Here is a 13,998-nt window from a genome sequence, read left to right as displayed (position 1 = left end):
CACTTTATTTGGTTTGTGTTCCTCTCATCCATCCAATCACCCCAATCTTCCAAATAGACGGATTAACTAATGCAGCTACTCTGATTGTTATTTAACAATAAACAGACTGTTGTTACCTTTCAATGTTGGTGTTAATGCAATTGTATGTTTTTCATTAATATTTGTTTTATGCATTCTGCTAACCCAAGCCTTTAAGCCTACCATTTCATTTTGTAATCATTATCCAATCATCCAAAGTATATCAATATTCAACAATAAACCACTTAAAACACCCTTTATTGCATTGAGTCAGTGTACAAATACAGTAGACTATCAAATCTATGTATTCACAAAAAGATACAGTACAACAGACCTCAAAAGGTGGCCCTAAGCCATGTTATGTGGTCACATACAGCAAACATCGCCTCACCATCTCTGCCTGTGCCCTGAATACACTGTAAAATGCAGCCTCTGGACAGCCCAGGCTCCAAAAACACCTTGGTCCAACCTGGACCATAAAAACATCCAGCCAATCACCGACGAGATGCGTATTTAGGAAAGTTTCCATTGCACAGGAGGGAGGGGAAGGGAATAGCTAACTGAACACCAACAGAAGTGACATTACCCAACATCGCTTATAGCACCTTTTCTCCATAGCCTTGACTGTCAGATTCATTAAAACTTTCATAATTCTGAAGAAGTGTTGTTAAAAAGAGAGGTAGGCTAGAATGCAACAAGGTATAATACAAAAGTTAGGCGCTAGTTCAGTTGTGACTTATTTTTATTGTCAAAGGCTGACAAGTTAAGCTGTTTGTTTAAATCTGTATAAGATAGCTCAATTGCTGCTCTTCAGAGTTCTGCTTTAGAAGTTGCTGGGCCTTCATAAACTCATACAGAAGCCGGAAGCAGAACAGACGACATTGTTTAACCAGAGCAACAATTTCAGTGATGGCTGTTAGAAAACACAGCAAATAATTTGATAAATAAAACATCACTTATGACATATCTTTCCTAACTGTTAAAAATAGAAGTAGTCAATAAGGTCCATTAGCTTGACGAAATAAATAAGATTGTGGAAGAAAATACCACAAGGCTCTTAGAAATAAAATATTTGGTCTTGTGTTAAGTAGTAAATTACCAGGGGTGAGTGATTCCTGGCTTGTGTCCTTTCCCTATAACAACAGAACCAATGGAGAGAAATACCATTTGTCGATACCAGGTACTGTATGTTCACAGCTTTTCACTTTCTTTCTTTATCTGATCAGAGTCTGCTGTTTTACAAAACATGATCTTAAAAATATAGATATATTGTTGTTTAGGTCTGATGAGGCACAAAAGTATGGTAAAGAGATGACCTCAGAAATCTGAGGCACAGCTATTTTTAAAATGGGATTAGATTCCCATCACTTCAAACTTACTACATAAGTCCATCATTTCAAACACTAAGGGCCTATGTCCACCAAACCCACTTTTTCTCTGACGGTGGCCATTTTCTATACAAATCCTATGAAATTAAGTGCTCAGCACCCTTGGCCCCGTCAATGTCACTTCTCTCTTGACGACCAATCAAAACTTTGTAATGTTGACAAAGCACTCTGAGAGTGAGGTTGAGGGTGCTGTCAGCGCAAAAAAAATGTGATTGGTGGACACAGGGCCTAACACACCTATGAGGTGAAATGAATCAAATAAATAACAGTTCATTTGCTGTTCAGGGCTTTCTGTTCTGCCATGGGCTTCAACACGTAGTCTCTGTACATTGAATAGATGACACCTAAAGAGAAAAAAAAGCACAAGTTTAAGCACAAGTTGAATGAGAAGAGGCAGACAGACACACAAATATATGCATTTGTGCCATACCTATCGTCATTGCTCCAACAACAAAGCCCTGGGCAGCAACACGCATATGAATAAGATGCACTGACATCTTGGTGTTGCCACGGCTTTTCAGTCGGAACAGTCCATAACCCACAATAACGAAAAATCCAGCCATTCCTATTGTGAAAGTCAAAAATAATTATTGTTGCTTATTTATTTTAAAAGTGTCATGATTATGAGATATAGGCTCTATCGATGGCATAGCATGAAGTCTATCAGTCAAACAGTAATGGTGTTGGTCTAATAACAGTAGATTAAATAAGAAAAGTGTATTACCTGCAGGAACAAATGGATTTTCTCTTGCTTTACGCATAAACTTGGACTCATACTCATCATAATCCACTGCAGACATCTTGACTGAAGGGTAGGTTTAGTGGGCCTATTTAGAGATCTTGAACTATGGGGAAATAACCACAGTATCAGAAATCAGTTAGATAAAAAGGTGAGACAATTGTACAAGCAAGCCTAAGCAGTTCAAAATGCTTTAGCCTACCATGCAAGTAGACCACAGCCTAACAGCAGCCTAGCCTTATCAGACTATGTAATGTCCCTCAATTGCATAACGATGAAGAGCCCGACTACACTTACCGTGTTGGGCTAGCCTACTTGATGAAACATCCATACACTAGACTCGCATTTGGTTTGAACAAATTGTAGATCATAACTCTTCAGTTAACTTCAGTTTCATTCAAGAAAACACAAGCATCAATTTAGCTGCCTAAGGTCAAACAAATGTGTGACATCTTCACAAAATTAGCTCTCTAAAAAGCCTAGCCATACGAAGCGAATCTTCATACAACCTTTGGCTTGGTTTGATGCGCTAGAAACCTACACTTAACTAACATTAGCGTTCAGAAACAACTTTCATTGTGTCAGAGACGGCATTTATTTAGGCTGCGCGTAATCTGTGCCGGTAAGAATCTTCTCCTCCCCCACATAGCCTATTCTTCGGACGCCTGATTTTTTTAAGCAACCCAAATCACAAACGTGTTACAACATTCAATCGTACATAAACTTATTCGAGCAGACAACTTGAACAGAACGAGCCATATTGGTCCATACTCACCGAAGGTGACTTGATTCACGTGCGAGCGCAGCAGAGGTCTGAAGCCGCAGCAGACAGGGAAAGTTACGAAAGTAGAGGGCGTGTGCTTCGTGACTGATGACGTTGTACTGACGTAGAGACATTACATTTCCTACGAGTTTTTGGAATTTAGCCTACTAAATCCTGGGCATGGCAAAGTTCCGAGACATCATTATCGCTGCACTGGACCTGAATTCTTATTACGTTGAATCTTTTTTCAGATAAGCAGAATTTGTTTTCCTTTATTTTCTGTGAATATGGGATGTCACTATTTTGAGCTAACTCAATTTCCCAAAATGCCACGCTAGAGCCAGGTCCAAAAAAGGTTGATGTAACCGGAGAGCTCCGGAGACTGTTCTGATGTAACGGGGATCAGCTGTGTTCTATAACAGACCTGGCTCGGACATTGGATTCAACACGATCATGCCCGATCAGCACTGTAAGAACAGATGATCATTAACTGAGGGATTTGCATATTCATATTATATTCACAAATTGACCAGTTAAAAATTAATGTGTTAATGATCTTTTTATTTCTTTATCTTTTAACTACAACTGTGTTGGGCTAATATGGTCATTTAAAGACACCCCAATATACTGTAGGTGTTATTACTGCCTCAGCCCTCTCTGTACAGTAGGCCTATAGGCTAAATTAAACTGCATCTCTTGTCCCAGCTCACCTATAGAGGTCCTGAGCATTTCCTTCAAGTTCAGTTTCAATGGTCTGTGTGTGTGTGTGTGTGTGTGTGTGTGTGTGTGTTTTTACTGTATGTATGTGTGTGTGCGTGTGTGTGTGTGTGTGTGTGTGTGTGTGTGTGTGTGTGTGTGTATGTATGCGTGTGTCTGTGGGTGTGTTTACACTAAACATTCAGAGGATGTCATAGTGATCCCACTTCAAATTTTGTGCAGTTTTGAATCTGACAACCAAAGATACCTGCAATTACAATGTCCCAGTTTTGCTTTTTAATTTTTGTCATTTTTTGACAATGGCTTGCTAAATGTGGTTATGGGATGGGTTGACATCGCCCCTGGACGCCAACATATATAGAAATATTTACTCATCCAAGGCCCTGCAGTTCTCGAGATATTCACAGCAAACTGTGATTACAACACCTTTTTTTTTTTTTTTTTTTTTTTTAACTAGGTTTAACTAGGTGTTGGAATAGGTGCGCGCACACACACACACACACACACACACACACACACACACACACACACATACACACATACACACACACCTTCAGTCCAATGAGGTAGAACATTAGGTTTAGGAACTAAAACATTTAAAACTAGGTTAAGAACATTTCTGTCATCACACAGCACATGATTGTTCATGTGCACTCAAGTTACAGGAACAGAAGTGTCACATAAAAAGAACACTATGAACTAGCCTATAGGTTAAGCTCTAACAAAAGAACAGATCATTAAAAAAAGGTTTAAGATTTTACAGAAGCACACATGCCAAAAAAGAGGTTCACCTCACTGATCTGTGTCTATAATGTCACAACTTACAAGAGTGAGAACTTATAATGAAAAACAAACTCCTCCCAGGCTATCTTGTCCTTTGCCAAAAGGGGTGGAATAAAATCTGTGATGCTATTTGAGAGACCTTTCAGTGTTAATTTATTGTGATTCAGAGGGTGGAGAAGAGAACAACCATGGGCTTGATTCTGCCAGTTTTACTTGCTCTGCTACTCTCTGTTCTAGGTGGATTATACCTACTGGGGGCTTTCCGTCGACATCGTCCAGGTGAGCCTCCCCTCGATAAAGGCCCTCTGCCATGGCTGGGACATGTTCTTGAATTCAGGAGAGATACCAAAACGTTTTTAGAGCGCATGCAAGGAAAACATGGAGACATCTTTACAGTGCTGCTGGGTGGTTTTTATTTTACATTCGTCATGGACCCTTTATCATTTGGATCAGTGGTGAAGGAGGCCAGAGCCAAACTCGATTCCAATAAGTTTGCCAAACCTCTTGTTCGAAGAGTTTTTGGATATTATTCCACTGAAAGTCAGCACTTCCAGATGTACAGCAACAAGCATCTTATGGGTGATGGGCTAGTTGTGATGACCCAGGCCATGATGAACAACCTTCAGAATCTCATGCTGCACAGTGTTGGTTCAGGAGACCATCAAAATGGCTGGCAGGAAGATGGGCTTTTCAAATACAGCTACAACATTGTTTTTCAAGCTGGATATCTGGCATTGTTTGGCAACAAGACACCCACACAGGCAGAGGGGCTAGAGAAAGCCAAGGAAGCAGATCGTCTAGAGTCAGATGAACTGTTTCATGAGTTCCGTAAGAGTGATCTGCTGTTCCCTAATCTGGCATATGGCGTCCTGGGCCCCCGTGAGAGGATGGAGGCAGAGCGTCTGAAGAGACTATTCTGGAATATACTGTCAGTACAGAGAGTGAGTACCAGAGACAACATCAGTGGTTGGGTCCTGGACCAGCAGCAACTAATAGCTGAACGTGGAATGAAAGAAAGCATGCAAGACCGATTTATGTTCCTCCTCCTTTGGGCGTCACAGGGAAACACTGGTCCTTCTGCCTTCTGGCTGCTCCTCTTTCTCATGAAGCATCCTGAAGCCATGAAGGCGGTGCGAGCTGAGGTGGAGCAGGTACTGCAGGAGACAGGACAGGAAGTGAAGCGTGGAGGACCCCTCATTGACCTGACCAGGGACATGCTCCTGAAGACGCCGGTCCTAGACAGCGCTGTGGAGGAGACCTTGCGTTTAACAGCTGCACCTGTCCTCACCCGAGCTGTAATGCAAGACATGGCCTTGAAGATGGCTGATGGTCGTGAGTATAGCGTCCGGGAGGGAGACAGGGTGGCTCTCTTCCCCTATACAGCTGTGCAAATAGATTCACAGGTCCATCCTGATCCATATACTTTCAAATATGACCGTTTCCTTACTTCAGATGGTGTGAGAAAGACAGATTTCTACAAACATGGCAGAAAGGTTAAGTACTACACCATGCCCTGGGGAGCTGGTGTCAGCATGTGTCCAGGGCGCTTTTTTGCCACCAATGAAGTGAAGCAGTTTATCTTCTTCTTGCTCTCATATTTTGACTTTGAGTTGAAGGACCCTGATGAGAAGATACCTGATATTGATGTAAGGCGTTGGGGCTTTGGATCAATGCAGCCCACCCATGACATTCCCTTCAGATACAGGCTGAAATTCTGACATACATAGTCATAAGTAGCTTGACCACAATGTACTGTACAGTATCTTCATGAATTACAGCACATTCATATGATGCACGCTTTCCTTGTAGGCTCATAAAACCAATGTCATTGAAATTACATTCCCATATATCTTAGTCATTCATTACCAGTATTACATTCAAATGAAAAATTCAATAAAGTAAACCATACTACAATAAAGTTATTGCCGTCTTTTTTGCTTGAAAATAACAAAGAAATTGGCTTCGGTAAACCTGTTATATGTGTCATTAACTTATATCTAAATTGTTGGTTTGTAGTCTTGGGAATATTGTAGGTCATTAACAAATGTAATAAAAATGTAATTTTTAAAAAAACATTTACTATCTCTACATCACAATCTAGTGCTTTCTATTGTTTTATTGAACCCTGCCACATAATATTTTCAGTTAGGTGTTTGTGGTCATTGTGGTTTGTGGTCAATGATACAACTATAAAATGCAAAAAAAGAAAAAGTATAGATTTTTTTCTATTGCATGCTGTTATATCATATTATGTCATTCGTCATATCTGGGCATCTGAGAATGCCCGAGCCAGTCCTCAGACCTGAAGGGTTGCCGGTTCGATCCCCGACCAGTAGGAAAAATGTGGGTGGGGGAAGTGGTTGAGCACTGCTCTCCCATGCCCACATCCACGGCTGAAGTGAGCAAGGCACCAAACCCCCCACGGTTCCCCGAGCACCACTGTAGCAAGACAGCTGACAGCTTCACTGTGTGCTCTGTGTGTGTTCACTAATTCATGGATGGGATAAAAACAGAGACCAAATTCCCCGTGCACGGACCAGGCTGAGCATGGCTGTGTCATCAAACCCTTGATCCTGCTGATCTAATCTCATACAGGGATACATCTTGGAAATGTTACTGCTACATCTCATCTCAGTTTTCAAATAATTTGAATAAAATAAATAAATAAATACATAATAATGATAATAATAATAATAACAATGCTACTACTACTACTAATAATAATAAAAGCACTGGCTATTCATCTGTCAGAAGTTAGGCATAGGGCAGTGTTTCCCAATCTTTTTCCCTTGAAGGCCCCCTACCCAAACTCCTTCCCGCATACACACACAACATTGTTTTAGTCAACTATCGGGGTCTGGGGATGAATTACCAATGCCTAGCCTGTTCAAGTTCAGAGTTTGAGGTAATATAGGCCTATTTAAATGTGGAACAAAAATATGTTTTGATTTGGATTATACAGAGTTTTGATTATCCAACTGTGTGTTATTGGGATTGTATTTAATGTGGGCAAATATAACTTTGGTAATCTCACAACCTCAGCCCAGGCAAAAAAATCTCAAAATCATGACACAACTCACAGTGACTGCAGTAATCCTCACAAACTGATGAAAGATATACATGTAGACATTTAATGTTCATTCAAGATATAAGAAAAACCCTTAAGTTTAAAAGAGTAGTGAGTGAGTGTCTGAAGGGGTATGGTTACACTAACTGTGTCTAGGCTGAAGTGCTACGATTATGTCAGTGAGAAAATGCACTCAAAAACATTGAATTCCCATCTTTGAGGGACTGGTTCTTTCTCAATATTTGACTCCTCTGCTGATTCTGGCTCAAACGACTAGGCCATGGTTCTAATACTAAAATGGACTCTGGAGCATAACTTGTTACTGCTTAGAGTTAGAGATTCAAAGAGAAGCTGGTGCCTGTTGTGAGGAGTCATTGCCTGCACAAGTAAAGGCAAATGATAATTCATGGATGCCAGAACACCATGAGGGGGCGCTAGATATCTGCTAAAATAGGCCGTTATCTTCACCAACCTAAGACCTCCGAAGTTCACGAGGAACCAAAGCTGCCATGTTTGCCTACATTAGGAGATCTATGTAGGTGTTTATTGAAGCTAACTAACTATGGCAAGTATTTAATATGCTCACTGAAATAGCCTTACTTATAGTCCATTACAAGATTGTAACATCTGATTTTTTTTTAGCAAATCAAAGTATGCCTTCAATTTTAACACCAGAGAGCGAGATAAAATACGAATTCATCCAATCTATGAGCTCATTAGTGTTTTAGACAGAACTGAAATGAATGAACTAAGATTGGGACAATCAGGGCCGGCCCAAGCCTTTATGGGGCCCTAAGCAAAATTTCATTTGGGGCCCCCCATACCACTACCTCAGCACCAGATGCTTCATCATCCCATAGGCTACACTGTGTGTGTAACATACCCACTATCATTACCATCATTTGTAATTTACTTACATCATACCGGTGTCATTCTGGCTGTTTTTAACATTACCAGAGTAGCAAACTCACAAAATTGTTGTTTTGCATTTTTAAATAGAGTGGGGTGTAAATGTGTGCAAAATTAATTATACTATTTGAAATCAGCAGACAAGACACTGTATTTACAGTAACAAGTTAACCAGTTTAATTTCTTTAGTTTTTCAAATTCAGAACAGACGTTCAAAGTTGTGCAAAATGTGCAATATGGTGGTGGTGTGGTGTGGTGTGTCTCGTCTTCCAGCTTCTTCTTTTTTCTTTTCTCGGCTCCAGAGGGATAGCTCCTTTTTTGAGACATAGTTAAGTGGCAACGAACTTCCACTTCACGTTTCTCATGATGACCGACAACCATGCCAGCGGTGTATGATATCTGCATGCCCAACGGTGGCAGCAACCAACAGCAGGAATCCATTTTGAGAATAGGCCTATAGTATTTTGCGAATTGTGAAAATAAAATGCAAATCACATTTATATGTGTAATACCATCTCGTATCTATTATTCAATGATATTTTTTATTTTTACTTTTAAAAAGATATATATTATCGTGATCTTTTGGTGCTCTTGGGGGCCCTCTGGTGGCGTGGGGGCCCTAAGCGACCGCATAGTTCGCTTATCGCTTGGGCCGGCCCTGGGGACAATAATATGAGTCTGTATGCCAATAATATGAGTCTGTATGCGTCTGATTTTTACTGGTCATCCTCATTTTGTAACTCATTTTAACAATGAATCAGTAGTCAGAGATTACTCTTTCCTGGTAGGCTATTAGAGCACAACTTGACCTCAAATTAACTTTATTCAACCTTGAGCTAGCTGAGAAGAGAGTCAACTGTAATTCCTCATCATTGACAGTGATGGACAAAGTGAAGGACAAATGTCTGAAAGGTCATTCAGCTGGCATTTGGATGATTTCATTTTAAGCAGCACTAAGAAGATTTGTTCTCCAGGTCCCCCGGTTGATAAGCGCATGCAATAATGAACAAACTAAATATGCCTTTAATATTTTATAAAATATTTATTATGGACTTGTAGGCTATTTATATTGTTATTTCAATCCTGATGTTATAACTTTGTTACAAAACAAGTTGATAACTTATGTCACGCATCTGCAGCTCTTTCAATGTTGCCATGTTTTTTTTTTAACAAAACTATAGCCTACTGAATGGATGTTTGTATTCTTTGCTAATTTAGGACATGTTCAATATTGTATTGTGTATGAGGGATTGTGAAATATAACTGTTTAAGCATGTCTTTATTCAGATTTTGTACATTTGTTAGTGTATGTTTTGTATTTCTTTTCTCGCTATACAGTATCTTACTTGTCTATCTATGTTGTCTGTTTCTATGTGTCTTGTTGTGTTGCACTGGTTTGTGTCATATTTCAAGCAGCTGTGAGTATTTGGCACTCAAGACTAATTTCTCTCCTGGGACAATAAAGTTTATCTTATCTTAAAATGTGGTGGAGAGGTCTAGAATAAGTTATAGCAATTAAAACGTTTAGTACACTTGCAATATCCAAGTTATGACAGAGCAGAACACATTAACTCCAAATTCAAGGACAAGGTGAAGGGCCTTGAAATGATGACGTCCTGATGACATCATAGTCATACTGTCCTCTGCTGCTCTGTTTGGCACTTGCATTGCTGATTAGAGATACACTTTTCTTTTTTAAGTCATATCATTACTTTGTTAAAAAAAAGTTTTACAAATGAAACGGTAAAGGTTTCAAAATAAAATTTCATTTATTTATTTTTCTTTCCAAACAAAACAGAAAAGCAGAGTTACTTAGTTAGCTTTGTTTTGTTGTTGTTGTGTTGTTTTTTCAAACCAATGATTATGATGATTCATAACGATAGCAAATGTATGACAATCAGTATCATTGACACTGGTGGTTTTATGAGCCTTCAACCCTATGAATATATACACATACATTTTCTGTAGCTTAGTTCTTGGAAATTGCATACTGTAGATTGTTTTCATACACCATAAGAAAATGTTTTATGATGTCAGAATTTCAGCCTGTATCTGAAAGGAATGTCTCGGGTGGGCTGCATCGATCCAAAGCCCCAGCGCCTTACATCAATTCCAGGTATCTTCTCATCAGGGTCATTCAGCTCAAAGTCAAAATATGAGAGGATGAGGAAGATAAACTGCTTCAGCTCATTGGTGGCAAAAAAGCGCCCTGGACACATGGTGACACCAGCTCCCCAGGGCATGGTGTAGTATTTCACCTTTCTGCCATTTTTGTAGAAATCTGTCTTTCTCACACCATCTGAAGTAAGGAAACGGTCATATTTGAAAGCAGTTGGATCAGGATGAACCTCTGGATCCATGTGCACAGCTGTGTAGGGGAAAAGAGCCACTCTGTCTCCCTCCCGGAGGCTATACTCACGACCGTCAGCCATCTTTAAGGCCATGTCCTCTAGTACAGCACGGGTAAGAACAGGTGCAGCTGTTAAACGCAAGGTCTCCTCCACAGTGCTGTCTAGGACCGGCGTCTTCAGGAGCATGTCCCTGGTCAGGTCAATGAGGGGTCCTCCACGCTTCACTTCCTGTCCTGTCTCCTGCAGTACCTGCTCCACCTCAGTTCGCACCGCCTTCATGGCTTCAGGATGCTTCATGAGAAAGAGGAGCAGCCAGAAGGCAGCAGGGCCAGTGTTTCCCTGTGACGCCCAAAGGAGAAGGAACATAAATCGATCTTGCATGCCTTCCTCCATTCCATGTTCAGCTCTGACCTGCTGCTGGTCCAGGACCCAACCACTGATGTTGTCTCTGGTACTCGCTTTCTGTACTGACAGCATATTCCAGAATAGTCTCTTCAGACGCTCTGCCTCCATCTTCTCACTGGGGCCAAGGACGCCATATGCCAGATTAGGGAACAGCTGGTCATACTTACGGAACTCATAAAACAGTTCATCTGACTCTAGACGATCTGCTTCCTTGGCTTTATCTAGCCCCTCAGGCTGTGTGGGTGTCTTGTTGCCAAACAATGCCAGATATCCAGCTCGAAAAACAATGTTGTAGCTGTATTTGAAAAGCCCATCTTCCTGCCAGCCATTTTGATGGTCTCCTGAACCAACACTGTGCAGCATGAGATTCTGAAGGTTGCTCATCATGGCCTGGGTCATTACAGCTAGCCCATCACCCATAAGATGTTTGTTGCTGGACATTTGAAGAAACTTGTGGTCATTCTCAATGGGATAGTATCCAAAGACTTTTTCAACCAGTTTTTTAGCAAATTCATTGAAATCCAGTTTGGCTCTGGCCTCCTTCACCACTGATCCAAAGGATAAAGGGTCCATGATGAATGTGAAATAAAATCCACCCAGCTGCACTGTAAAGATATCTCCATGTTTTCCTTGCATGCGCTCTAAAAACTTTGCGGTGTCTCTCCTGAATTCAAGAACATGTCCCAGCCATGGCAGAGGGCCTTTATCGAGGGGAGGCTCACCTGGACGATGTCGACGGAAAGCCCCCAGTAGGTATAATCCACCTAGAACAGAGAGTAGCAGAGCAAGCAAAACTGGCAGAATCAAGCCCATGGTTGTTCTCTTCTCCACCCTCTGAATCACAATGAATCATCAGTGAAGGTTCTCTCAAATAGCATCACAGCTTTTATTCCTCCCCTTTTGGCAAAGGACAGGATTGCCTAACAGGAGTCTGATTTTGCTATTTAGACTTTCTCAATCAGGTACAGTAAAGATAACGTCTGTGACGTTACAGACACAGATCAGTGAGGTGATACATGATGTTAGTCAATGATTAATGGTACTCTAAGCGATATTGGGTAATGTCACTTCTGTTGAAGTTCAATCAAAACAGAGAGCTCGCCCCTCCCTCCCCCTCCCTCCCGTGCACCTGAAACTGTCCTGAACGTACAGTACATCTCATCAGTGAATGGCCGGAATAGTTTGTTTTGTTTCATGGTCCAGGCTGCACCAGGATATTTTTGATGCCGTTTTTGGAGCCCGGGCTGTCTACAGAGACTAGACACAATCCAGAACAATAAAAAGTCATGCACACTAAAGCTCCAATGTTCTTTTTTCTTTTATTCACCACATGTAACGTTTCGGGACACACTGCCCTTCCTCAGACATAATGTCCATTATAAATATTTTGTAAAATATTAAAGGCATATTTAGTTTGTTCATTATTGCGCTTCTCAGCTTTAGGGGACCCCGAATGAAATCATCCAAATGCCAACTGAATGACCTTTCAGACATTTGTCCTTAACTTGTTTGTCCTTGACATTTGTCCATCACTGTCAATGATGAGGAATTACAGTTGATCTCTTATCAGCTATGTCAAGGTTGAATAAAGTTAATTTGAGTTCAAGTTGTGCTCTAATAGTAGCCTAGGAAAGAGTAATCTCTGATTACTGATTCATTGTTAAAAAATCAGACCCATTTACAGACTCATAATAATATTGTCCCAATTATCTTAGTTCATTCATTTCAGTTCAGTCTAAAACACTAATGAGCTCATAGATTGGATGAATTGAGTATTTTGTCTTGCTCTCTGATGTTAACATTGAAGGCATGCTACTTTGATCTGTTAAAAAAAAAATCAGATGTTACAACCTTTTAACTTGCCATAGGCAATAAACACCTACAGTATCTCCTAATATAGGCAAACATGCAGCTTTGGTTCCAGGTGAACTTCAGAGGTCTGTAGGCTGGGGAAGATAACGGCCTATTTTAGCAGATATAGCGCCCCCTCATAGTGTTCTGGCATCCACATGAATTATCAATTGCCTTGGGTAATAAATCCATGGAGCCACCATATAGGTCGTTTGAGCCAGAATCAGCAGAGGTGTCAAATGTTGAGAAAGAACCAGTCCCTCAAAGATGGGAGTTCAATGTATTTCAGTGTCAAGTAGATCTGTTATTTTGTGCATTTTCTCACTGTCATAATCGTACCGCTTCAGCCTAGACACAAAGTTAATGTAGCCATACCCCTTTAGACACTCACTCACAGTATAGCATTTTTAAGAGCAAGAGGCCACCTCCTGCCCACCAGCAGTTAATTTTTGTCCTCTCTAGAGGACCTTTCTAAACTGGAATTTCTCCCACACCATACATACTACTGAGCTAACTCCTTTTGTTCTCTAAAGGGGACATCCAGGGCTTTTACATGATACCAAATTTATGGGGGTGGGGTTTTGGAAACTTCCTTGAAAATTGGGTCAATTTGACCCAGGACATTACAAGAAAAAAAAGAGGAAGTTCCCAAAACCCCCTCCCCATACATTTGGTATCAATTAAAAGTCCTGAATGTCCTCTGTAGAGAACGATAGGAGTTAGCTCAGTAGCATGCATGGTCTGGGAGATATTCAAGTTTACAGATGTCCTCTAGAGAGGACAAACGAACCTCTGGTAGTCAGGAGGTTAAAGCAACACTAAAGAGTTTTCTGTACCTTAAAATGATGTTTCCAAAATCATTTCAGTGGTTCATCAACTCGTAAGGGTGCACGCACTTTTGTATTCGCTTCGTGGCCCTCTATCGGCTATCGGCCACAACAAAAGTTTACCAGATCGGGTAGCATATCTGTAGTTCGATGGAATAAGAAGAAACTGCAAATTTGACT

At 40.7% G+C, this 13,998-nt stretch overlaps 3 protein-coding genes across 3 annotated transcripts; 1 reads left to right on the top strand and 2 right to left on the bottom strand.

Annotated features, from left to right (window-relative positions):
• Window positions 1-257: 257 nt before the first annotated feature.
• Window positions 258-3,033, bottom strand: higd1a (HIG1 hypoxia inducible domain family, member 1A). Its single transcript, XM_062529772.1, has 4 exons — window positions 2,921-3,033; window positions 2,131-2,251; window positions 1,837-1,971; window positions 258-1,750 (listed from the first exon to the last, which is right to left on the bottom strand). Exons 2-4 carry the CDS (start codon window positions 2,204-2,206, stop codon window positions 1,677-1,679), a joined length of 285 nt encoding a protein of 94 aa, XP_062385756.1. The 5' UTR covers window positions 2,207-2,251; window positions 2,921-3,033; the 3' UTR covers window positions 258-1,676.
• Window positions 3,034-3,258: 225 nt separating this feature from the next.
• On the top strand, window positions 3,259-6,142 carry LOC134072882 (5-beta-cholestane-3-alpha,7-alpha-diol 12-alpha-hydroxylase-like). The gene is made up of 2 exons (XM_062529760.1): window positions 3,259-3,377; window positions 4,646-6,142. Exons 1-2 carry the CDS (start codon window positions 3,362-3,364, stop codon window positions 6,124-6,126), a joined length of 1,497 nt encoding a protein of 498 aa, XP_062385744.1. The 5' UTR covers window positions 3,259-3,361; the 3' UTR covers window positions 6,127-6,142.
• A 3,988-nt stretch (window positions 6,143-10,130) lies between these two features.
• Window positions 10,131-11,978, bottom strand: LOC134072874 (5-beta-cholestane-3-alpha,7-alpha-diol 12-alpha-hydroxylase-like). Its single transcript, XM_062529748.1, has one exon. The coding sequence runs from the start codon at window positions 11,951-11,953 to the stop codon at window positions 10,418-10,420; it is 1,536 nt and encodes a 511-aa protein (XP_062385732.1). The 5' UTR covers window positions 11,954-11,978; the 3' UTR covers window positions 10,131-10,417.
• Between the last annotated feature and the right edge of the window lie 2,020 nt (window positions 11,979-13,998).

The sequence above is a fragment of the Sardina pilchardus genome, chromosome 2, assembly GCF_963854185.1.
Source record: "Sardina pilchardus chromosome 2, fSarPil1.1, whole genome shotgun sequence".
NCBI classification, from domain to species: Eukaryota; Metazoa; Chordata; class Actinopteri; order Clupeiformes; family Clupeidae; genus Sardina; species Sardina pilchardus.
This window is presented reverse-complemented; position numbering and strand designations above follow the sequence as displayed.

Excerpts from the sequence above, each read along its gene's own strand:
- LOC134072874 (XM_062529748.1), bottom strand. The coding sequence starts at position 11,953 with ATGGGCTTGATTCTGCCAGTTTTGCTTGCTCTGCTACTCTCTGTTCTA.
- higd1a (XM_062529772.1), bottom strand. The coding sequence starts at position 2,206 with ATGTCTGCAGTGGATTATGATGAGTATGAGTCCAAGTTTATGCGTAAA. Across the intron at positions 1,972-2,130 it reads AAATCCATTTGTTCCTGCAG|GAATGGCTGGATTTTTCGTT; the intron begins GTAATACACTTT and ends CTTTCACAATAG. Across the intron at positions 1,751-1,836 it reads TGTTGGAGCAATGACGATAG|GTGTCATCTATTCAATGTAC; the intron begins GTATGGCACAAA and ends TTTTCTCTTTAG.